The sequence below is a fragment of the Megalopta genalis genome, chromosome 7 (genome assembly GCF_051020955.1).
Source record: "Megalopta genalis isolate 19385.01 chromosome 7, iyMegGena1_principal, whole genome shotgun sequence".
Classification (NCBI taxonomy): domain Eukaryota; kingdom Metazoa; phylum Arthropoda; class Insecta; order Hymenoptera; family Halictidae; genus Megalopta; species Megalopta genalis.
Genome location: NC_135019.1, coordinates 8,449,425 through 8,472,467, shown reverse-complemented (window position 1 = coordinate 8,472,467; position 23,043 = coordinate 8,449,425). Strand labels below are relative to the sequence as shown.

Genomic DNA, 23,043 nt, shown 5'->3' with positions numbered 1-23,043 from the left:
ATTCGAATCGTGACGATGACGGACAAGCAAAAGAGACACGGAGAAAACCGACGAAACGCGATTTTAACGCCTCGACGATTTAAAAAAAGGAAGTTAATTGGCACGCGGTTGTAATAAATACGTCATTTTTAATTTAATTTAACCCCTTAATGCACAATTTAAAAAAAAAAAACCGACCAAAAAAAATCAATTTTTTTTATCTAAGAAAATACATATTTGGAGCTTAATTTCAATAAATATTTAAAAAAAATGCAAAAATTACTAAAAATTCAATAAAAATAGTGGATAAATAATTATAGTGAATATTGAATCGCATTGCAGATCGAATTTTGTACCCATCGTACTGTTTTTCATATATTCGAATCTGAACATTTTAGTGACATAAGTTGCGACGCCGACCGTATATATACGGGTCTGCACATTTTGGCCGGTTTTGCACGCCCGTGTTAATACGTTTCTGCGCGTTAAGGGGTTAATAAATACGTTATCGTAATGAATCAGTTATTATTTCTCTCGTACGTTCCTCAAAAATAGAAATAAACATTTATCGTTACATTAATCGCGAGTTCGGTGAATTGTCTGTTTCCCGAAAATGATTTGACAAGGGATGATAAATATGATTAATTAATTAATTTGAGGATGATAAAACAAAATAATTACCAAAAGAAAATAATCGAAATAACCTGGAATCCAAAAGCAATGACCGCTTCGTTGTCTTTCATCCTTCGCAAATGTTTCAAAGAGAGCGGGGTTTCGTCGATTTCTAAGTGAACTGAAAAACGTAGAACAAAAAAGTTATTAAAGGAAGAAATTGAAATCGATTATCTTTTAAGTCGGTGCACAAGGATGAGAGGACGTGATTCGTTGGACCACCGATTTTACGCGTCGTTGATCAACGTCGATCGTTCCGATCATCGGAGAGACAGACCATCGATCGTTTGCGTAAAGATCCGCGGTTCAACGATATCACTGGAACGTTTCGTGTGTACTCAGAAAACTGTGCGACTTTCGATTCAGCGACAATGACAGAAATCATGTCATTATTATTCAGACAGCATTTTTTTTCGATCCGTATCCCAGATCTCACACGTAACATCGACGTCTTTGTGTTTCCTATTTTAATAACATTATACAATTATGTACGTACGAATGTATAAAATTCTGTTTTTGTTTTTTCATTCTTTTCTTTACGACTAATACGGGAATGTACGATCCGCTGCTCGCCGCGAGTGTCGTCGCGACACCGTTCCTCCATCTTCGGCTTTTCCGTCTCGTTCATCCTTCCTCGACCACCGACTTTCTCGTCTCTCCGTCCGCCTCCACCTTCCTTACACGGCCGTCTTGCGTCTCATTCTTTCTCTAAATCATCGAAATACCATTACAACGATCCCGTTGTTGCGTTATAAATACGACAGTGCAAAAGATCGTCGAGGACGGGTTCGTCGACGGTGGACGACCTCCCGACGGAGGCCGAAAGAGCAAGACCTCGTCCCGGCCGCCGGCGTTCGTCCGTTTCCGGGGCCGAATGGTGGCCGCCGATCTCGTCGAACACGGCCTCGACAGAGACCGGAAGTAACGTCGGCATTACTCGCGGGAATGTTTCTCGCTCTATCTTCGAATCAACAAAAAAGAAAGAGGAAACAAAACAAACAAACACAACTAACTTGGCCAGAGTGGCATCGACCATAGTCGACGGTCCCGACTACAGCCCCGTGTCGCGTCCGGCATTTATATTTTCGTTCACGACGATCCTCGATCCCGATCTTGATCACGGTGCGCCCACTCGTAAAACGATCCACGACATCACTAAGTACGTTTATGGCACACCGACGCGAACCGTCGTTGTCCCGAATTGATCTCGAGTCGGATCGTGTGACCAGATTTCGCCGGAAATGCTCGACGCGTCCTGTCCCCCTAAATCGCGAATCGGCAATCGAAACTGCGCGAAGACGGTTTTCGCGGAGAAGTTCGTCCTTTTCTTTCTTATCTTTTCTTTTTGCGTTCGTCCTCCGAGCCCGGGGACGCTCGGAGTCCCGTCGTAACTTTTCTGTTTTTCAGCCGTTCGTATAGAAGCTATCGACGCACTAGAAATTAGCAGAAGCGCGAAAAGAAAATCGGATCTTACAATGTTTCGAAACTCTTTTGACGGGAACAGTTTACAATTGCTCGGTTCACAAATCTAGTCACAGTGTGTGTCGGACCACATTCCGCGTTAATAGACGAAGAGATCTGACACGGTTGACCCGTTGGACGGTCTACAACGAACGATTCTCGTGATCGTCGCGATCGTTTCGGCCGCTTCGATCCAGCGTTGTTCTTCTTCCGAATTGTAGCTCCTCGACGCGATCGGTGAATATCGAACTAGAAATCGATGGCATAACCACGCAACGTTGGTAGATCTCGACATCCGACGCGAATGTGCACTTTACATTTAGGTAGAATTACTCGGTATCGTCCGGTATCCGACCGTCCAAGGGTTAACGACGAATCAATAGTATGCTGTGATTGAGAAACAATGGCCTCATTCGACAATGATCGCTCCTGTCGCGTCGTAGCGTCACGGACATAATCGTTTTCGTTTCTTTTCGATTTACTATGTTACATACGTTATTAAAGCAAATAATTACATCACGGTTCTGACGGCTCGGTCGTTCCGTTTCGATTCGAATCGGAATCGTTCGCCGTTCCATCGGGCGTGTCGACATCTTCGAACCGAGAATCGGTTTCCGGCAGGAGCACTCGCGTCCTCGAACTTGTGCGAGATTATTTGCGAACCGTCAGAACCATTCCCGCCTCGGAAACGCATGGAAATTACATCGTTATTAATTTACAGAGTTAAATTACGGCTCTTTATCGGACACATTGCAATTAAGAGTAACGCAGCAGGTACGAGAGAAACATGGCGGAAACGTTCGACGAATCGTCCTATACGACCTATACGGGGGAACTGTAACATTTTACAGTCGGACGATAAATAAATGTAATTGCGCGGGCTTTGCGAACGCCGCTGGAATAAATACTAACGAAACGGTACACGAACAATATATGTTGCTTCCAATTAGAAACGAGGAGAAAGCTTGGATCTTCGTCTATTAGTCGCCTCTTTCGCCAAGAAACATGTTTGCAGGCTGAGCCACCCAATCTGACGACACCGAGTTCTCGCTCGTTCATCACAGATCGTGCGAACAGATATTTCAATCATCAGACAATACCAAATGATTCTTTGATTTTTTACCATGCTTCATTTGTATCGAGAGACACGCGATGAATTTTAGCAACTGGTACCGTACAACTTTTGTTCGAAACATTTGTTAATACGATCACTAATTTACGAATAATACGAATTCGCGTCGTCGAGGGTGGCTCGCCCCGTATTTTCCGTCGTAGAACAAAGAAAAGAAAACGGTTCCTTCAAATTGTCACGACGATCATTGAATAATCTCGAAAGTATCGTTAGTCGATCTTCGTTATAAACTTCTCGTAGCTTACAATCTTATAATCTTATGTACACGTTCGCATTATGAAACCTGAAAAAATGTCTAAGTATTGTTCTTAGCGTTTAACGGGGCCCCGTAACTCGTTAATAAGCCCGGTTAGACCCCTCGTGGTTTTTATCTTAAGAATTAGAACCGTATCGATATCCTTACAATCCCCTCTTCACGATATACGCTCCTCCGAAAACATCGTAGCACGACTTTAGAAAAAAAAAGTTTCGATTACATGTATAACGGTTTTGCTCGTTCACATCATCCCCCCTCCCCCTTCCTACTTATCATGCTTTTTTTCGGTTTTTTTCCTCTTCTTTTTTTTTTCATCGTTTAGACGGAATGGATATATTTTATGGATTATGTATCACCGACGAGCTTATACAGCCGTGTCAAGTCAAACTGAGTATTTGTGAAATACTGGTTCGAGAAAGAGATTCGCATCGAGACGAGATTTTGTCAACAAAATGTCGCCAACAATGATTCTTTTTTAACAGGTTCGCCTACCGGACGATTATTTGATAACCTTCGGGAACCTATAATTCACAGATAATGAACTTTTAAAGCAACAAGTTGCATACCAGTATTTATTTTTAATATGCATTCACGCAACTATCCGAAGATTTAGATTTTGATTATCTCGCTGCGATTCTGATACCGGAAATATCAATTCGATCGAAATGAATAATCGATGTATTAATCGAGGATTTTTTTTAATGAATTTTTCAGAATTAGCAAGAAGATGAAAGATTTGAGGCTTCGTTTCGATTCAACTGAGAATCTTATTCGTAGGTTTCCGGTAGGCAAAGCGTTCGGACGAAAAAAAGATGTTAAAACGGAACAAGAAAAGAATATTTTGCGAAACAACGGTGTAGATCTGAATAGGTGAAATTCGTAGAAACACTTCGAACATCGTTTTGATATCGTTGCTATATAAAATGCGCTTCGATCAGGAAAACTTTATACGTAACATCTCGCGCTGTGTATGTTTCGTGATAGTGTCGTTAACGCGTTCTTCTTTTTCTTTTAGAATACGAGTATTCTGTTTACAGGATTGTGCCATGTCTCTTTCTCTCTCCCTATCTTTCGTCTCTCTTATCTCGCTCCCTCTCTCACTCTCTCGTCTCTCTTACTCTCATTCTCTCTCTCGCGCGCGCGTACACACACACACATACACACACACACACGTATTATATAGGCACGCATACGGGCAGATCGGTTTCTTCCTTATCTAATAAAATTGGTAAGAACGGAAAACAAAACGAGAAAAAGATTGTTGATAAAAAAAAAAAGCAACATCGAGCCCACTACGATTATTCGCTATTATCAAATATCGAGTTGTTCTTAAATGTCTAAATACATGTTAATAAATACATCGCTCTGAATACATCCAACATGATACATGCATACTGTTTATGACACATGGATTGACTTCATATTATTTTCGCGTTATTATCGGGCCTGCAAGTCGGCCGTAATTTTTAGGACCATCGTAATCTATCATCCCGCCAGTCACGCTTCGCCATGGAACGAGTATGTCGAAACTTAAATTAATTTGTTCGGTCTTCGCTTCATTTTTTTCCCCCTCTTCCTCCCCCTCTTCCTCCTCCTCCCTTTGCGTCACGAGAATTATTCTATATAGTCGTAGCCAGAACGCACTACGATAGAATAAGTATAAACTATAGCAAGACCGATCATTATTTCGTGATCGTAAAAGATTGTAACCGTTTAGTTGGATTCAACCGGAAGCAACGTAACGACAGACGACTGCTTCCTGATTTCTCGTACGAGACTCTGCGGCCGTACGACTCGGATTTCATGTTGTCTTTCACTACACCATTACGATAGCTTCTTCGCCGCAGAAGAGGAAAGGATACTGATCGATCATCGTTTGAACCACGTCCTCCAAGTACGGCCTCATCGCCTCGAATCTGCCGAGATCGTTAAACTCTATAGGTAATAACGTAGGCCACCAGCAGATTGCTAAATTTTTACTGTCCATACTATTTAACTTGCAGTTCTCGGCCACCCTGGAAATGTCATGAAAAATAATTATATCTTCCATTACCGAACGAGTAATTCAATTTACACGAAGAGAACTTACTTTACAAAATGATGGAAGATGAACTTCAGTACATCAAAGTTTATCGGGTTCAGCTTGTTGAGCATCAAACGCAGCGCCAATAATCTGCAGCTTCGATCTAGAACAGGTTCACAAAATCTTTTGATCGAGTCCTATTAATAGCTTCTTCTGATTTAAAAACCGACACCTACCTTCCATGTTCATGCATGTAGCGGACATTGGTTTGCTAATTCCGCGAGCACCTAGCACCGACAACGAGATTAAGTATCCATTTCCAAACGAAAAACGATATGAAAAGATTCACAAGTTACCCGATATATCCTCGAGCTCGCTCATTCGCTCTTTGTCGATCAATGGTGGCAGCCTCTTCGAGAAGAAGTCCTTTAAAGCTGTTGCAACCGCGTTTACTGGTATGTCCAGTGAATGTATATCCACGTTTTCATCTGTCACGACCAAATAAAAAAAAAATATGTTTAGTAAAATAGATTAATGTATCGTCCCAAGATAATCGTAAGAATTCATTACGAAGCAACTTGCCTTCTTCGAACTTCTGGAAAAGGAGTTCAACGTGAGCTCTATTTCCGGGAACCCTGTAAATCCCTTCAGAATCCAAACCCTCATCTTCAATAAATTGCACACATTTCTCAAGGAACAAAGGTATTCGATTCGTTTCGCTTTGGGCAAAGTCTTCGATCAATGGCTGCTGTTGTGCTTGACTTCCGCTTAATGAGCCACCTGGCCCTTTTGTTTGCTTTATCTTCTCCTGCTTCTTCTTTTCCCTTTCCTTCTCCTTCTCTGCGTGCTTCTTCAGCTTCTCCTCCTTTTGGCGACGTTTCTCCAGTTTCTCGTCCTCTTTTGCCTTCTGTTTATCCTTTTTTCTGTTCAACTTGTCACCGTCTTTGATCTTATTCGAGATACCAAACTAAATAAAAATACAAATTTGTACGAAGCACTTCGTTCCAATTATTGTTGCACGAATATCCACGATACTTACGCTTGGCGAATTAGTCTCTCGCGGGGATGGCACGTCTAAGCTCGACTCGTCATCTTGTATGCTTCCAAAAGTATTGTCACTTCTTTGCTTTGCTAGAATAACAACCACATAATAGCAGGATAAGTAAAGCGATTGTGTATGAATATCAAAAATGGTTACTGCATAGTAAGAGATCTTAATCACTTACAGGAAGTACTAAACACGTCCTGAGCCATGTGCTTTACGTTGAATGAATGCTGTGACGTTGTGGGTTGATGCTGCGACAACGAATTCACAGATCTCTTTCGCAGATTAGGAGGCATGTGTTTGTATTGTTTCGACCTTGATCTTGAAGTCGGTTCTGGATCGCTGGACTCCGACGAGTCTGGCGCGTCGCTTGATACTGCACCAAGGAAATTGGACGCAACCATTAACGACCTATTGTTTGCGTAAGTTGTATACCGCAGTAATTTGATTTCTCTAACAAGTACCTCTTTCTGTAGGATCCACTTGCCAATTCTTATCTTCCTTAACATTATAATTCAGGCTAACAATACCGTCTCTGCTAACTTTGCTATTAGAAAAAAACGGAACTTTTGGTGCTGCGACAGGTATGGCGATGCGTTTTCTGCGTATTCTCTTGTTCGGCGCTGGCTTCTTATTCTCTAGGGAACTCCGTTCTGAGTCGGAATCATGGTATGCTGCAAGATCGAATTCACAATTAATTGATTTTTACACTAATGACGAGATTATGTCGACACTTAAGTGGGCTATGTTCATTTATCGAGTCCTCTTAAGGGTTAAATATTGGTCGCCAGCCACTTACAAAATTGACCCTTCTCACGTCTATTGCGCAACTTAGGCTTATTGTTTCCAATCGAGTCTTGTACGAGGGCGTACATATAATCACCATCATAAGACGGATATAGGCTTGGTACGACGTCCTTCACTTGGGCGTAGTCAGAGCCTAGGTCTACCAACTCAGGCGTAGCGAGAGGAGCGTGTCCCATTGTCATTTTAGGTCCGTGCTCGTCTTTCTCTCCTATCGTCATTCTAGCTATTGCATCAGTCACATGTGAGAAGTCTTTTAGATTGATTTTTCCAGGCTGCTTCAACGTCTGACTGTTCCCCTTTGGCCGTGGTTTCAGTTGTGAAACGTATCGTCTGCCAGTAGTAAATGCTCTGTGAGGATAATTGTTAGTTACTCCATCCTGATGAATAAACGTGTGCTTCACCCAACCTGTAGCAACAAGTTAATATAAATGTTAGATCAAAAACTTCGGGTGCAAGTGCCACGAATTTATGAATGTAAAAACTAACCAGACAATTTGTTGGCGATATCACTGGACTTCAACAATTCTCTTTCTCTCTCTTCTCTGCAGAAATCTACCTGAATGTAGATATCACTGTCGTCGCTAGACGTGGCTCTATTGTCTGCGAACTGTTCACCGTCAGGCGTTAATTGCTCGTACGATTCAGAGCCGCTTCTAAAAGTTACAGACATACTGCTTCACATTAGACTTTTGAACAATAGGAAAATTTTGTCATGTTAATTATCAAGAGGCCGATAATGCTCCGAAGATTACTATCAGGCTACCTACCCGTCATCCGGTGTCTGAAGATGGTAACTCTCGTGTCTCGGCGGAGGCATAGGATGCAGAGCAGAGTACTCTAATGTCCCTTCGCCACTGTCATTCAAATTACCTGGCTCTTCCATATTGAACGCTTGCTCGATCTCTGGCTTCTTCTCCCACACTTCCTTGAAGAACGGTGTGTAAAAGGCCGCTTAAATAAAGAATAGTCCGTGAAACTTACGCTGAAATTATTGCCTTTCACCCTTCATCTACCGGACATTTATTCATATTTTAACAATTCATTAAGAAAATATTCATTTTCAGTGACTGCCGGTAGATAAAGCGTCGATACAAAAATGTTCAAGCTGTAACAATACTTTTTTGTTGGCAACTGGATGCCGAGGTCATAAAGTGTGCTTGTAACCTATCTGCGGTCGCGTTTCCTTCCGTGATTAGCAAGTGACACAAGTCGTTACTGAAAAATGCGTTAGCACCTCCAGTATCGGTCACAGCCATGATCTGTATGGGTAGGTTTGGTATATTCATAGAAAATGCGCTGTAAAAAAAATATTGAAGGTTACAAAACCAATTAAGTACCAAAGTGTGAATGGTATTCTTCAGTGCGCATACTTGAGAGTCGCGAGCGACGCTTTCCTCTTCGTCGAGTATACCAATATGAAACCATGGACCAATTCATCCCTAAACGCGTTCGCCCCATGGAAACTGGAGATTATAACTTCGACTCTTCGTTTCGACTCTCCCAAAAATGTTTCTAAAACGATCGAGCGATCGCCACTCAAGAAGCAACATTGATGATTAAGCAGTGGGCCGAGAACGTTTTCCACGGAATAAGGATCTCCGCAAAACGTACACATTATTATCCTGGAAAAATTGCAATTAGTATAAGAAGTTCGACGTCTTATAGGACTCACAGAAAAAAAAAAATAGAATTACGTTACCTAATGTCAGGTTCTAGGCATTCAATGACACTTTGGTAGATATTTAGAAATCCAGCTCTGTGGTTTATAGATTGTATGAGTTGCTGCAGCGCGTCTTTCACGAGTGCAGTAGGAAACCTTTTGTCCTGCTCCAAATCTTCAATGCAGACGTCGATGAATGGGCACTGTAAACTGTTGTAAAAGAACGTTTGATTAGTGGAACGATTCTTTAAACTGACAAAGAACGTTCGGAGCTATAAATAGTACCTATCAGCAAGATTCTGACCCTCCTGTCTGAGCCTTATCGCCTCCATTTCATCTATAGTGGATTCTGGCACGAACATAATGACAATTGGCAATCCCTGGAATGGCAACCTGTCTTCTTGCTCCAGATTCGACAGTAATGTTTTCTCTAGAGAAGAACGAATGTATTCGAACGAGTCTTCGTTTGCATAAATGCAGAATGATCCGTGGGGCATGAAGTCAGACGTGGTAAACGAATTGTGCGGCAGCCCAACATCACCATCGATTATTCGGTATCCAAGCGTATACAACTGACAATCAATTTCCACCTCGTCGTCCTCCGTCTGGGCTCTTATCTCGCGAGCGAATTCCTCGCCGAGTCCGTTACTCCCGAGTATAACTAAATTCAACTGATTGTTGTCGGATGTTAATTGCCACTGGCTGCTGTGATTCCAAGATGATGGCCTGAGAAAGTACGAGTTTAATGAATAAGACTGAATACAAAACGAATTCTTTGGTAATTACGTCTCGTAGTCACCTATGGGCTTTTGTTCCAAGTATTCTTTCTATAAGAGCATCCATGCAATTCGGATAAGCAGGACAATGCTCTCTTATGGGGCAATGTACAAAACCCAAGTGTTGGAAAAGCATTAATTTTCTATCTTGATCCAATCTATCTAAAGCTTTATACCTATATATCAGGAAGAATAATCATATAATACTGGTCAGTACTTTTTGAAGTAAAAACATAAGAAATTAAGTTATGTACCTAAAATCGTCCACCAACGCATCCGTTATCTCTTTGATGTCGTCTTGCGTTATTGTGCCGGATGGAGCTATACTCTTAAAATGATAGAACAGGTCTGCGTGTTCTAGTAATAATTCCTAAAATAAAATACGGAATTAATAAAACCAAAAAATAATTTTATACCCATCGGAATGAGAGAAGATGTGTCATTTTTTACTTGAAAATTGTGCTTCGCTTTTTCGACGATTTCTTTTTGATGCTGGTCGTATATTTCTTGACAATCATGATGAGAAAGAGCTTCAAAGCATTCCCTACCCATAAAAAGTACTCTGACCTCGGACAGATGTTTTCCTGGCGTAACATACCCAGTTTCTTCCAACAGTTGTTTAAACTGCTTTTTCCATCTGATAAACAGTGTTCGTTACATTTCTGTGACTAGCTACTAACCGTGTTAATTGAGTAAAATGGATATGCAAAAAAATACAGACTACTACTAATTGTTAGTGAAGCTACCAACTTATCAATCTTAATGGAAAATAAATATTTCCTAGAGTATATTCTGAAGCAGTTAAAAAGCAGAATTTACCTTTTCGGAAGTCTGCACAAAGAAACGCCACCCAGAATAAAGCAAAGCATTAGTGTATTGCATATGGGTATTATTTTCTAGAATGTCGACTGATGAGGCGATTTAATAATCGTATCGAAGCGTCAACAATGGACCAATTTTTGTGCTACTTATAAATAGCAACAAGTAAGCAAATAGTTATGGAGTATAATAAAAACTATCTGCTTATATATTAAAAACTCTGACAAATAAACCAGAATACTTACTCTAATCGTCGTTGTTCTTGTTGCAGAACATTTATATGATTCTTAAAGACTGTTTCGGCTTCTGGAGTTTCCAAAACGTCGTAAGGAATCTTGCTACCATTATTCTCACCAAAATCACAATCAATCCATGGGATATCTTCGGGACATTCGTAGAAATATTGATGGAAATCGGGATGTTCTTTTATGTATTGTTGTACCGCAGACCATTCTCTGTAAAATTTATAAATTAATTGATCATTGATAGTCTCTTAAAAATTAAAGAAAATTAACAGACTTCTGGTAGCTAAAGTGCGAATTATAATCGTATAATTATTCACAAACGTACTCGTTGATCAAGTTTGTTACATCAGGGCATATTTCATGCAGAGTGTCGGGCAACATGTCCAAGTATCCCTGGATTTTCTTTGCCACTTGCTCATCCTTCAATTTCTTAATATGTCTCCTGAACAATCTTTGAGTTGCGTCAATACCAAATAATTCCACAAATGCGGTGAATTCTTTGTGCTGCGCTAGTTTCTTGGACGCTTGAGACCACAATGATCTATAATCAGTGACATGTATTCGAATCAATCTCTGCAATGATTCCGTGGAAGCATCTAGAAGTTCCTTCCTAGCTCTGGCCGCTTCAGCGAAAGCTGTCACCTTGCTGCGCGTTTTAGTTTTATCAATTAATTGCGCCAAAACGATAAAAGCTAAATCGATATTAATATTTTCGTGCGCAGAGGTTTCGACTATTAAAATGGAACTCTTGTACTCTTTACGCATCACCAACTTCTCCGCCTCTTTCACATACTGCTCATTAGCATCATCATTTTTAGTTGTCACCAAAACGATAGGCTTTTTGGTTTTCATCAAACTGTTCAGTATGTTCGCCACGATCTCGACTTGCTTCTCTACGGCTCTATTCGGCACAACGCTTACATCGAATACACACAAAAAACCATCGATATTTAATTTACCATCCGGTAAAACCTTCTGCTCGTACTCTTTCTCTATACCTAATTGATTTTTGCAAATGTACATAAGCTTCTCTGCACTGGTAAGTTTGGTGGCCGCGCATCTTTTCGCGTAGGGCTCCATTTTGCCACCCTTAAAGGGCTGAAATGATGCATCGTCTATAAACTCGGTATGCTCTATTACTTGAAATTGATATTCGGATCCGTCCTCTGATGTTTTCATTACTTCACCCCAGTACAAGAAATGGTCATTGTTTACCACGCGACCACTAAAATCCGACTGTAACAAGAAACAACTTTTAATGATCGTTCAAATTTTTCACGAGTATAGAATCAAACCTATTTACCTGTGATAACACTGATATATGGTCCACATTATAATCATCGTTCAAGGAACGCATGAAACGATTACAGAGACACGATTTACCAACACCGATCTGTCCCTTGTCCTTCTCAGTACCAGAAAGACCAACAATAGCGACATTGATAGTCTTGATATTATCACTCTTTCTCGCCATTTTGTTGGTTTAAAGCTTAACACGAATAGATCGCTTACAAGATTAATAAATGTGAAAATAAAAATCTTTCTCCCTTCAATTTTTCCTCAGGACATTTTTAAGTACCACTATTAATAGTTTCTCTTGCCTCGCGTATCTTTGTAACTATTAAAAATCTTTCTCTGTTCCTTTGGTCATTATGTCAGATCTAAAAGTTCGTATGAAAACCAGCATTATCTCCCTTTGGTAACATTTTCAATAATATGCTTTCTCATGCTATGTTCCTCCTTTTCTCATAACACTCGAGTATCATACTTCAAATCTGCATAGTATGCTCCAATTTATATATAAATAATTACTATGCAATGTTACTCGTTGGAATCTCATTTGAGCTTCTTTTGTCTAGAATTACTGTGACAATGGGAGTAACAGTTATACACTACTAAAAGTTAATAACACATCTCAGATGTAGAAACTTCGTATCTTGTAGTATGCATAACATGTATAGTTTAGCACAGCTGTGAGCAATGGTTCTTTGGAATGGCACTGCGTATCTAAAAAAAAAAGTAAAATAAAATAATGTATACATTAATCAACACATTAATTACAAATAAAATCAGAAGGATTTATTTGTTGAAGCAAGAACCGATCGGTTAGAATACATTTCGGTGAGAAAATTTGGTAGACTCTGAATTTTCAAGCCAAGATAAATAATTCTGTTGCTCGATATGAAATGGAAACTTCACTTAATCGTACGAAAAAAATAATTATACTACAAAGTTCTGAGCATTGTTTGCTACGAGCTCAAAAAATCTCGTTTCACAGGTTATGAATTCGACAGAAAACGGAAAAGATTTCCTCGTAACACATCTTCGAGAAATATTCACACAAGTAAATCACATCTTTCCCTAATGAAGAATCGACACGAGAATACTATTTAAGAGTTGTAAAGATGTTGCTCCGGATCGTGCAAGAAAAAGAAAATAATATACAAGTACTTTCTAGCGACCAAGAGAACACGGTTCTATGACGACGTAGATTCAGCGAATCCTTTTAGAATTTCATTTGACATCGGGACGATCGAGGATAACGTCATCGTAATGTTAAAGTGGACATGGAATTCACAAATCTGTGCGGCAGAAACAGAAATTGTTCGATGTAGAAATGACAGCTACGAATAGATCAATATGCATTGTACACAACCGCGGTCAATTTTGACACGAACGATAGTGTCCCGGGGATCGAGATACGAATGCCCGCACGATACAAGCACGAATTCGTGAAATAATTTATCGGAAATCCGTCCGGCCGTGGGAATCGACGAAACAGATCACGGAAATTCTTCCCGACAGAGAGACATCGAAAGGCTATGCTACCAGTACATAAACTTTCGTTTCGACGAGCAAACTTTAGTACACCGACCGGCCGTCCCGTGTTCAATTTTTTCCTTTCAGAGACTCGATCGATCCTTCGTCGTTGCACGACTACGCAATCTTTCACACAATCCTCGTTTCTCGCGCGACCGATACACCGTAAGAACGTCCGGAACTCGCCCCGACGAACCTTTAATTCCAGATGTGTGTAAATAACTTCACGTCAAACATCGAGTATCGCCCCATAAAGGAGCCATCTTGGTGGGTGGGCACAAGGCGATTAATATTTTCAGGGTACAGTATCCTCGCGATAGGAGCTTACTTTGTCCTATGCGTTAGAAACTCACGGTCCTCCCCTCTATCATTTTATCCGTCTTTTGCTCTGTCAATGGCGCGAGTGAGAACTAATGTCCTGTTCACACGACGCAAGATTAATACACCGTGCGCTCCCATGCGGACAGTTTCTGAAACATGCGTGGGAAATCTCTGTAGATATCGTTGTTACAGACCGTGATTGCGGCGATATAGATAATGAAAATATCTGCTTTAACAATGTTATACTCATACCTCGTCTGTGATAATATCACACACTTAGGCATCCGAACTGACACTGCACCCGAAGTTTTAAACGAACATTTAAAAGATGGGAATAGTATTTATACTATTTTATATGTACCTTTATATTAAGACTTATATATTATCGTTATAAATATTAATTTAATTATTTATTTTTTCTACTTAACGAATTTCTTTCGTGTCAAAGATCTAAATAAATCTTCAAAAAACTACATATATCCTTCTTGCTAACCTAAATATCGATATTGCTAAACCGTAAAATCGATGTTTTTTCAGCGTCCTCTATAAAAAGTAACAGGAACGTTTAGAATCTGTTTCGTGCAAATATCAAGTGATGGCGCTTAAACGACTTGCTTTGATAGCCGCTCAACATCGTGTGACATTTTCTCAGATCACACCAGGCTCGAAAATCACGCACCTACTAGTTTAAGAGCTCCTAGGGAGATCTAGTTACCGTGCTCATATCGCGAAAGTGCTGTGATAGTGCTCGTCGAACAAGAACAAGGCCGTATCAAGCTTGTCGCGATACATTCGTATAGAGAGTCCCCGAAGTAATCGGACTAACTTTGCCTTTACGTTCTACTGGTCGTATTACGATGAGGAAATGTCAGTTTAATAATAGATCAGCGGAAGCATTCTTTCGAGACATACCTAGATGTTCGCTGTTGCACGACAATGAGCCAATCTAGGACATTCGAACGGAACGTCAAACTCGTTAACATTTATACACAGTGCAGCAAGAAAGCCATGCGATTCCCTTGACTGGAAATCGAATGAAAATTTGCGAAACACGTTGCACAACATGAAAATGACACATCTACTAATTGTCAATATCGAATGTTGTAAATTGGACATTGCCAGAACTTATTATCGTTTCTGAAATTTTGTTGACACTAGGTAGATCCTCGTAAATTGGATTTCTAATTGCTGCTACCTATGAATGATATTAACTTCGATAAAAAACGTACGCGATCATATTTAGATAGTCGATAGTGATAAGAACAATGGCATCCTTTTATCGATAACGTGCAACGTAAATTTAAATGATCAATGAAATTTATCTCTGACCGACACGTTGCTTTGAAGCATCTGTTGAAAGTGCGGACCACTTGATTTATATTTATGCAAGCTTTTCATATTAATATTGTATCATATTTCCGATTATTTCTAATATTTTTAAATAAACAAACCACTGTAAAGTTATCAATTTTGGACATGTTCTAGATATAATTTTTACATTGCAACAAATAATTGTTATCGTGGCCAATTATTATTTGTTTAACGAATTAGTTTACTCACTATGAAGTAAAAAACAGACATCTGAAATTGTCCCACGTAACTACGTTCCCGTGGATGCACAACGCAACAAATTTTTATAGAGACAAAATTTCTGTCGGAACCTTTGATCTTCATACCTTGTAATTCTAAACCTATATGTTGACAGTGTTGTCGCATCTGTAAATTAACGTCTCTGTCTTCAAGTAAGCCTTCTGGATAAAAAAGGATGAACAAACTTCGTGAGATAAATTGAAAACGTTGAGAAACGCGGCAATATTTAAAACGTAATATAGTGGATGAAAGTATTTAACAAATATAATGGATAGTATTCGGAACATTATTTCGATCATCTTACATACATAATTGAATATTCTTAAGCAATTTTAATTTCACTAATGATTCCTAATTCAAATATATCAATTTGATGTTACGTTCGTAAGACATAAACATGCATGCGCATGCGTATTTGAGTACATGTATTCGTGACGAGTTACATCGTGAACGCATGCGCACTAAAAATTGATTGCCGCGAAACATTGAAGTTTCGCCTCTATAAGAACGCACTTCATTGCAAATGCATAAAAACACCACCTGTATTCGAAGTGACCGAACTATTCTGACTTGGAATCGAAAATGGCTGACAACGGAGATGTTGTGAACAGTTCGTCGTCAGGGAAAGCGGTCAGAAATACAGTCATCGATGGACCTGTCACTGATCCAGCGTCGAATACCAAGGTAAATTAAAGAACGCTATCATTTGAGATTTGAACGGGCCACTTTTTTCTTAACTTCAATTGCCGACGCGCGCGAAAACTTGACAGTGTACTACTACGAGTATCATAGTTACCGCCAATCGCGGTTCTCGCGCTAATTAAATTGCTTACATGCTCGATAGAATTGAGGATTTCAATGAATGATCTTCGTTCGTTGAACGAACGAATAGCAAAAGGAGAAAGATTCGTCCACCTTACCCTCCTTTACGTTTGTTCCGTATAAAACACTTTGTACACCATCTTTCATTTACCTTTATCTATCTTCTTTCGTACCTGTGTTTTGTTTTTCTTATTGTGTTTCGACCCAACCCTTTTTGGGTCTTGTGACCACATGTTTCTGTTATGTAACATTACACATGGTAGTGATTGACGTACAATGTGATGGGTACCTTCCATTTATTGCCAAACAAGTAATTTCCTTCGCTTGTTACGAGGTATTAAAAACACATTATGGAGCAAACCTGTCTGTAATGTTTGGAAATCGTTTATTATAAGTAGACTACAGATTTTAAGCATCTAAATATAATGCTAGTTTAAGAAGCACAAAGAAATGACAGGCTTAACAAGAGTTGATAAAATTTACATAAAGATAAGCTGTCTTGTTATGACACGTGCCTTGTATTTGTACATTTGACATTTAAATGAGTATTATCGTATGTAAAAAAATGAAGTATAATTTATAAGCAACTGTTCGCACAATAATGTATATTGCAAATGTGCATCTGCCTGTAACATATACGGCAATTGGTAATTTAAAAAACTTATGCAACGTGGTGGTAATGTTATGGTAATTGGCATGGAACTAAGAGACACTTCATTTATCTGTCGAGGACATTGCATCTTTTGAAGTTGCAGACATTTTAAGTACTTTGTCCTCTATGTTACAAAGCCACTTGTCAGATTCCGACGAACTACCGCTTCTGTGAAGTAATAACTGACAGTATTTTAATTGTTAGTCTGCAAAAGGGATTAAGCACCTAATATTTAGTTTTATGATACAATTTTATTAATGTTAACATTTTATTCTGTTAACAATTTGTGTTTTCCTAGTATCCCTCCTTCCACGATAATTGTAACAATTTTTAACTAATATTTTTGTCTAGCACGCCAACAGTATTACAACAAAGGATTATACAATCCTTAAAAAATATTTTCTATTAAAAGCATAGCATATAGCTTCAACTCCTGATAATACAAAAGTTGAAAGGTGACTTGCATGCTATTACACATGTTGCCTGCCTTCGAGGCGCTTATATTATTTTACATATAGAGCATTATTCTCACAGTAGTCCGTAGGTTCGGTACCAATCACTCATGCATCGCTCATTACAAGCCTAAATACACTATAGGCGTGGCACGATTAGCACTACTGAACCAATGTTTCGAGCATCATAAAACAGAGGAGTAATTAAACTAAAAAAGCTAAAAAAATATATAAAGGGAATACTTCTGCGTATGTAAAACTTGCATACTTGTGATACTCCAAGTTTTATGTACAAGTAATACCTTTGGGAGCTTTGTACCAAACTACGGACTGTACTATGAAAAATCTGATGCAATTTGAATCATATAATGGTGATTATTGTGATTTCAGAGCCTAGAGGCATCAAATAATGCCTTTCAAGCCGCGAGAAAAAAATTAGTAAGTAAGAAATATATGTGTAAGAAAACACAAAGTAAACTTGTACTCCTTTTCCATAGAGCAATCCTTGCAATTTCCTCAGGGCTGCTTTAATTTCCCATGACTACATAAGTGTGGTATGTGCCAGTGAGTTTTATCATTCTTGCCTCCCCCCCGTCAAATAACACAGGATAATAATCAGACGATTTTTTTTTACTCAAATATAGTTTAAATCACGAGTCCCATGCACCAATCTGTCTGTGTAATTTGGAGCAGCACTGTTAATAAAAACAATTTATCTTTGCTTAATTGTGTGTACAATGTGCATTTGATTTACTCTTGATTACATGACATTTGGCAGAGAATTTTATTACTTGTCGTCTATATTAATCTGTGTCCATTCAGCCAAATAATATAGCTTCATTTGCACTCTTCTGTTTGTAGTCCATTTCAATTCATCGCAGCCCTTCTCAAGACAAAGAATATAAATGATCTCTCGATTAATTCAATCTCTTAAATGTTTAGGATTCCAAGTCTGGAGCCTTGAAGAAATCCAGTCGTTATCGTAGCCGTTCTTTGTCAGCCAGTAGCACAGACAGTTACAGTTCTGGTATGGACAGATTTATGCTGCTTTCCATGTGTTAAATATCGTCGATGTAATTAAATGTGTCTCTGTCGTACGCTGACCGATCGTAACTTAATAAGCACACTCATTAAGCCTGCTGCATGCACTGTATGTTGTGGTACTAATTCCGTTCGTTTTCTTAACACTGTTTTACTCTAGCATCTTATACAGGAAGCTCATCAGACGAGGACGATGTCTCGCCGCGTGAAAAGATTCAGAAAACGGAAAAGGGTTTCATTGACTTTTGCGTGCGCAACATTAATCAACACGCATTTGGTCGTAGAGAAATAGAAATAGCAGAGCAAGAGATGCCTGGAATAATGGCGCTCCGTAAACGTGCGGCTGAGGATAAGGTATTCTTTCATTAATACAAATTTTAAAAAGTGTATAAATTTTAAAAAATAAAAATTCTGAAATATTTTTCAGCCGCTGAAGAACGCGAAAATCGTAGGATGCACTCATATCAATGCTCAAACTGCAGTCCTCATTGAAACGTTAGTACATTTGGGAGCACAAGTCAGATGGGCAGCGTGCAATATTTATTCCACGCAAAACGAAGTGGCTGCTGCACTTGCACACGCCGGTTATCCAATTTTTGCCTGGCGTGGCGAAACAGAAGAGGATTTCTGGTGGTGCATCGACAAATGCGTAGCAGCAGAGAATTGGCAACCGAATATGATATTGGATGACGGTGGTGACGCGACTCATTTAATGCTCAAAAAATATAACGCGATGTTTAAAATGATTCAAGGTCTCCTCATTGTTCGCGTCTTTGTGTGGCATAATAGGAAAGAATATGGTAATAATAATATCAATTTGCAGGAATTGTTGAGGAGAGTGTAACGGGTGTACATAGATTATACCAACTGTCCAAAGCAGGCAAACTATCCGTCCCTGCCATGAACGTAAACGATAGCGTGACGAAGACCAAGTTCGACAATCTTTATAGTTGTCGCGAAAGTATTATCGATAGGTAAATTAATTAGAAATAGTCGAAGCCCCTTGGAAAATTGTATCAACATCTCGCTGACATTGCAGTTAGCGTTACTAAGAGATCAAATAACTGACAGTTCTGCATCATCATATTTGCTCGCTCAACGAAGTTAGCAAATGCAATGTTAGCAAAATGCGACACTAATGATATATTGTTAATTATTTTAATTTATCCTGCTTTAGTTTGAAAAGATCTACAGACATCATGTTTGGTGGAAAGCAAGTTGTAATTTGTGGCTACGGCGAAGTTGGTAAAGGCTGTTGCCAGGCTTTGAAAGGTTTAGGATGTATTGTTTATATAACTGAAATCGATCCTATTTGTGCTTTGCAAGCTAGGTAATTTATTTTCTGGAAAATTCGAATTTTCCGATGGTCTCGTTCATAGATGTTTTTCTTTCTTTATTTTGTAGCATGGACGGGTTCAGAGTGATGAAACTGAACGAAGTAATCAGAAACGTGGACATTGTGATCACAGCAACAGGCAATAAAAATGTAGTAACGCGCGAGCATATGGACAAGATGAAGAACGGATGTGTAGTGTGCAATATGGGTCACAGCAATACGGAGATAGATATCGTACGTTTAAGTTTTAACACTGTACCGCCACTCTCTTTGTAAGAACTTTCGAACTAGTCCTTCGTTTAGACTATTTAGGGAGAAAAAACTCGTGTTTCTTACATTTCAGAACAAAAAAAAAAAAATGAAATAATTTGGTAAAACATTAAGACTCGTTTAATATGTGCTTAACAGAACAGTTTACGCACGCCCGATTTAACTTGGGAAAAAGTAAGGTCTCAAGTGGATCATGTTATCTGGCCAGACGGAAAGCGCATCGTGTTATTAGCGGAAGGCCGTTTAGTCAACTTGTCTTGTTCCAGTATTCCCTCATTTGTTGTATCAATTACAGCTGCTACTCAAGCCTTAGCGCTTATTGAATTATTCAATGCGCCTCCGGGACGATACAAAAGCGACGTCTATTTACTTCCCAAAAAGATGGGTAAGTGGACAGTGATGATGCTTTTTTGTACATTAATTCTGCAGAGGCACGCTGTGGGAACTTTGTAAATGTTTTGCATCTTCGATTGCTCTAAAGTAGTTAAGAAAGAATTGTTAGTAACTGTCGTTAGTCTTCAGTGACCCACGTGCCATTGCAGTGATAAGTTAAACAATTCGAAAATGTAAAAACAATTCTATTTAATAGACGAATACGTGGCATCCTTACATTTACCAACGTTCGATGCACATTTAACGGAATTGTCGGATGAGCAAGCCAAATACATGGGACTTAATAAGGCTGGACCTTTTAAGCCTAACTATTACCGGTTCGTATAATTCTACAAATGGATTGAAGCATCTAACCGATGTTTATAATGAAAAAGTATTAATTATTTTTACGTTTCAGCTATTAAAATGCGGACGAGTGACAACAGCTCACGCGGCATTCGAATAATTATGTTTAAAAGTATTACGAAAGCTGCCTCGTTTCGATGGATTACCGTCTATTGATTATGTCAATAGAAATTTCTTCGAACAAGGTTTCCCCGTTCCCTTTATCGTATTCATAAGCTGTACCATTGAGGTAGAAGAGTATTATTTCAGTGTGTTCCGAACAGAAAATGCCGCATTAGCACTGGTTGCAATAATCAATAACTAGAAGTTACATAAGCCAGTCTATGTATCGAATTAACTTTCACACCTGTATAGTGGATTAATTTATGAACTGTGCAAGCATAGAGTCAAATGTGCAGTTGTTCAGTCGAGTCGAAAATGGAAGTTTTGCCAAATGCCGATCATACTTTTCTGGCAGAAAAAAATTTAACAAAAGAACAAAAAAAAAAGAGAGCAATGAAGATATGATTACACGACGATCCGTACACGTGAAACATTTTTAATGCCATAGGTTACGAAATTAGAAACTGTCATTGCCGTTATTGAGATACGCGCTAGATACTATTTTCATGAAACCGTTAATTAACGAGAACAATAATCCTTCCAATACCAACGGAGACATGTACATATATACGTAGAGAATTGATCCAGTGAAAAACACGCAACGTTCGCCTCCCTAACGAGCTGATGTCTCTTCGCGACAATTACATCCAATCATTGTTCTCAATTTGTCCATTGAAACAGTAATTATTTATACCTATGTATTTAGCGTCTTCTCTCAGAGTCAAAGGAAATCGTGTAGAACTAAAAGCCGATGTTTCAATTGTGTACATACTTATTTAAGAAATACTATTAATTACGGGTGAGAATCTCCTCGGATTGACCCTTTTATAATTGGTCGTACACCATTGTCCCAATAAAAAAAGAAGATATCGACGATCACACATAGAAGAGAAATAAACATCTATGATGCCTTGAACACAATTACGTTTACATTATTGATTTATGCGTCCTACACCTCGTATCGACCAGAAGTATTTTTTATGCTTTGTGATATATTTATAAAATTGGATCGATCGTAGTTGCGTCTTAACGAGAACAAATTTTTCACCGATTGAATACATCATGCTTTATAGGTAGAATTTGATATATGTATATATATATATATATATTTGTAAAATTCCTACTTCCCGTGAATTTGGTACTAACAATTACCGATGTAATTCGGTTCCACGAAAGAAAAATTGATTCTACCTTGACGCTATTTCAGAGTAGGACAAGTCAGTGTTCCTATAAAAGGCCTAAACCCGTCGTTCCAAGTAGAACACATGTTCATCTAAACGACCTCGAAACAGTGGAATTGACCACTCTAAATATGATAACGACTAGACTGCGGACGTTTATACAAATTTCTATTTTTATAGAGAATGTGTATGTCCATAATATCCCAAGAAAAATAGTATTTCATTTATCATACTAATAGTTTCGGCAATTTGCAAGTAAAAAGAGAAGGCAGCAATGACTATAAAAATTCTATTTTACTCCATTCAAAGATCTTTATAAGCTGCCAATGCATAAAGATCTGCAGTCTAGTAATGCGAGCCAATGACGTATGGTTCAATGAATGGAATTACAATGCGGATCGAATGAAAGAGCAACGCATGAACACAAGTATACTTTGGTGATATGTTTGCACTCTTGGAAAACCAAATAGGAACCACACCTGCGTACACACCTGTGTGAATTGTAACATAGTAGTTTAACGACTGTATGAAGTAATACGTATATATATAAGGTAGAGAGAAGGAAGGAATTCTCGCAGACGTTGATTCAGCGACTTGTTCTTGGTAAAAAGACAAAAAAAGAGTCCCTTGGAAACTTAAACAGTAATCAAATTGTTTTAAACAGTTAAGGGATATTGTGTACAATTTATGATGAAGGTGTGTAAATGCATCGTGCAAATTTAACAGTAAATTTCTAATGAGAGTTGAGCGTTCACTGTTTTCAGGAAAAGGAATGGATGATAAAAATAAAATATCTCTTCCCTGTTTAAATATAGGATAACTATGTTATCGAGTCCTACACAG

At 38.8% G+C, this 23,043-nt stretch overlaps 2 protein-coding genes across 14 annotated transcripts; one reads left to right on the top strand and one right to left on the bottom strand.

Moving 5' to 3' along the window:
• Positions 1 to 1,006: 1,006 nt before the first annotated feature.
• On the bottom strand, positions 1,007 to 14,030 carry RhoGAPp190 (Rho GTPase-activating protein 190). Of its 6 annotated transcripts, none has more exons than XM_033485549.2 (23): positions 13,892 to 14,030; positions 12,179 to 12,882; positions 11,201 to 12,111; positions 10,876 to 11,085; positions 10,631 to 10,642; positions 10,262 to 10,448; positions 10,066 to 10,181; positions 9,835 to 9,987; positions 9,321 to 9,761; positions 9,075 to 9,245; positions 8,746 to 8,997; positions 8,493 to 8,671; positions 8,143 to 8,326; positions 7,862 to 8,046; positions 7,368 to 7,781; positions 7,033 to 7,242; positions 6,750 to 6,944; positions 6,563 to 6,654; positions 6,106 to 6,490; positions 5,880 to 6,011; positions 5,760 to 5,810; positions 5,590 to 5,686; positions 1,007 to 5,515 (listed from the first exon to the last, which is right to left on the bottom strand). In XM_033485549.2, the coding sequence occupies exons 2-23, from the start codon at positions 12,347 to 12,349 to the stop codon at positions 5,317 to 5,319; spliced, it is 4,947 nt and encodes a 1,648-aa protein (XP_033341440.1). In that variant the 5' UTR covers positions 12,350 to 12,882; positions 13,892 to 14,030; the 3' UTR covers positions 1,007 to 5,316. The 6 variants fall into 6 exon arrangements, with proteins under 6 accessions (XP_033341440.1, XP_033341446.1, XP_033341444.1 ...); XM_033485555.2 differs by having other exon boundaries at positions 7,452 to 7,781; XM_033485553.2 differs by having other exon boundaries at positions 7,862 to 8,028.
• Positions 14,031 to 16,129: 2,099 nt separating this feature from the next.
• LOC117229224 (adenosylhomocysteinase-like 1) lies at positions 16,130 to 21,940 on the top strand. Of its 8 annotated transcripts, none has more exons than XM_033485557.2 (12): positions 16,130 to 16,290; positions 17,923 to 17,970; positions 18,030 to 18,086; positions 18,475 to 18,559; positions 18,746 to 18,927; positions 19,001 to 19,325; positions 19,397 to 19,547; positions 19,751 to 19,903; positions 19,978 to 20,143; positions 20,318 to 20,564; positions 20,769 to 20,889; positions 20,970 to 21,940. In XM_033485557.2, the coding sequence occupies exons 1-12, from the start codon at positions 16,189 to 16,191 to the stop codon at positions 20,974 to 20,976; spliced, it is 1,644 nt and encodes a 547-aa protein (XP_033341448.1). In that variant the 5' UTR covers positions 16,130 to 16,188; the 3' UTR covers positions 20,977 to 21,940. The 8 variants fall into 8 exon arrangements, with proteins under 8 accessions (XP_033341448.1, XP_033341447.1, XP_033341452.1 ...); XM_033485556.2 differs by having other exon boundaries at positions 18,734 to 18,927; XM_033485559.2 differs by lacking the exon at positions 16,130 to 16,290 and adding an exon at positions 16,317 to 16,762 and having other exon boundaries at positions 18,734 to 18,927.
• Positions 21,941 to 23,043: the final 1,103 nt, after the last annotated feature.

Coding starts and splice junctions, on each gene's coding strand:
- RhoGAPp190 (XM_033485549.2), bottom strand. CDS start 12,349: ATGGCGAGAAAGAGTGATAATATCAAGACTATCAATGTCGCTATTGTT. Junction 7,243..7,367: donor ACGTGAGAAGGGTCAATTTT/GTAAGTGGCTGG, acceptor TCGATCTTGCAG/CATACCATGATTCCGACTCA. Junction 6,012..6,105: donor TTTCCAGAAGTTCGAAGAAG/GCAAGTTGCTTC, acceptor TGGTCGTGACAG/ATGAAAACGTGGATATACAT.
- LOC117229224 (XM_033485556.2), top strand. CDS start 16,189: ATGGCTGACAACGGAGATGTTGTGAACAGTTCGTCGTCAGGGAAAGCG. Junction 18,928..19,000: donor AACGTGCGGCTGAGGATAAG/GTATTCTTTCAT, acceptor AATATTTTTCAG/CCGCTGAAGAACGCGAAAAT. Junction 19,326..19,396: donor GATGTTTAAAATGATTCAAG/GTCTCCTCATTG, acceptor ATCAATTTGCAG/GAATTGTTGAGGAGAGTGTA.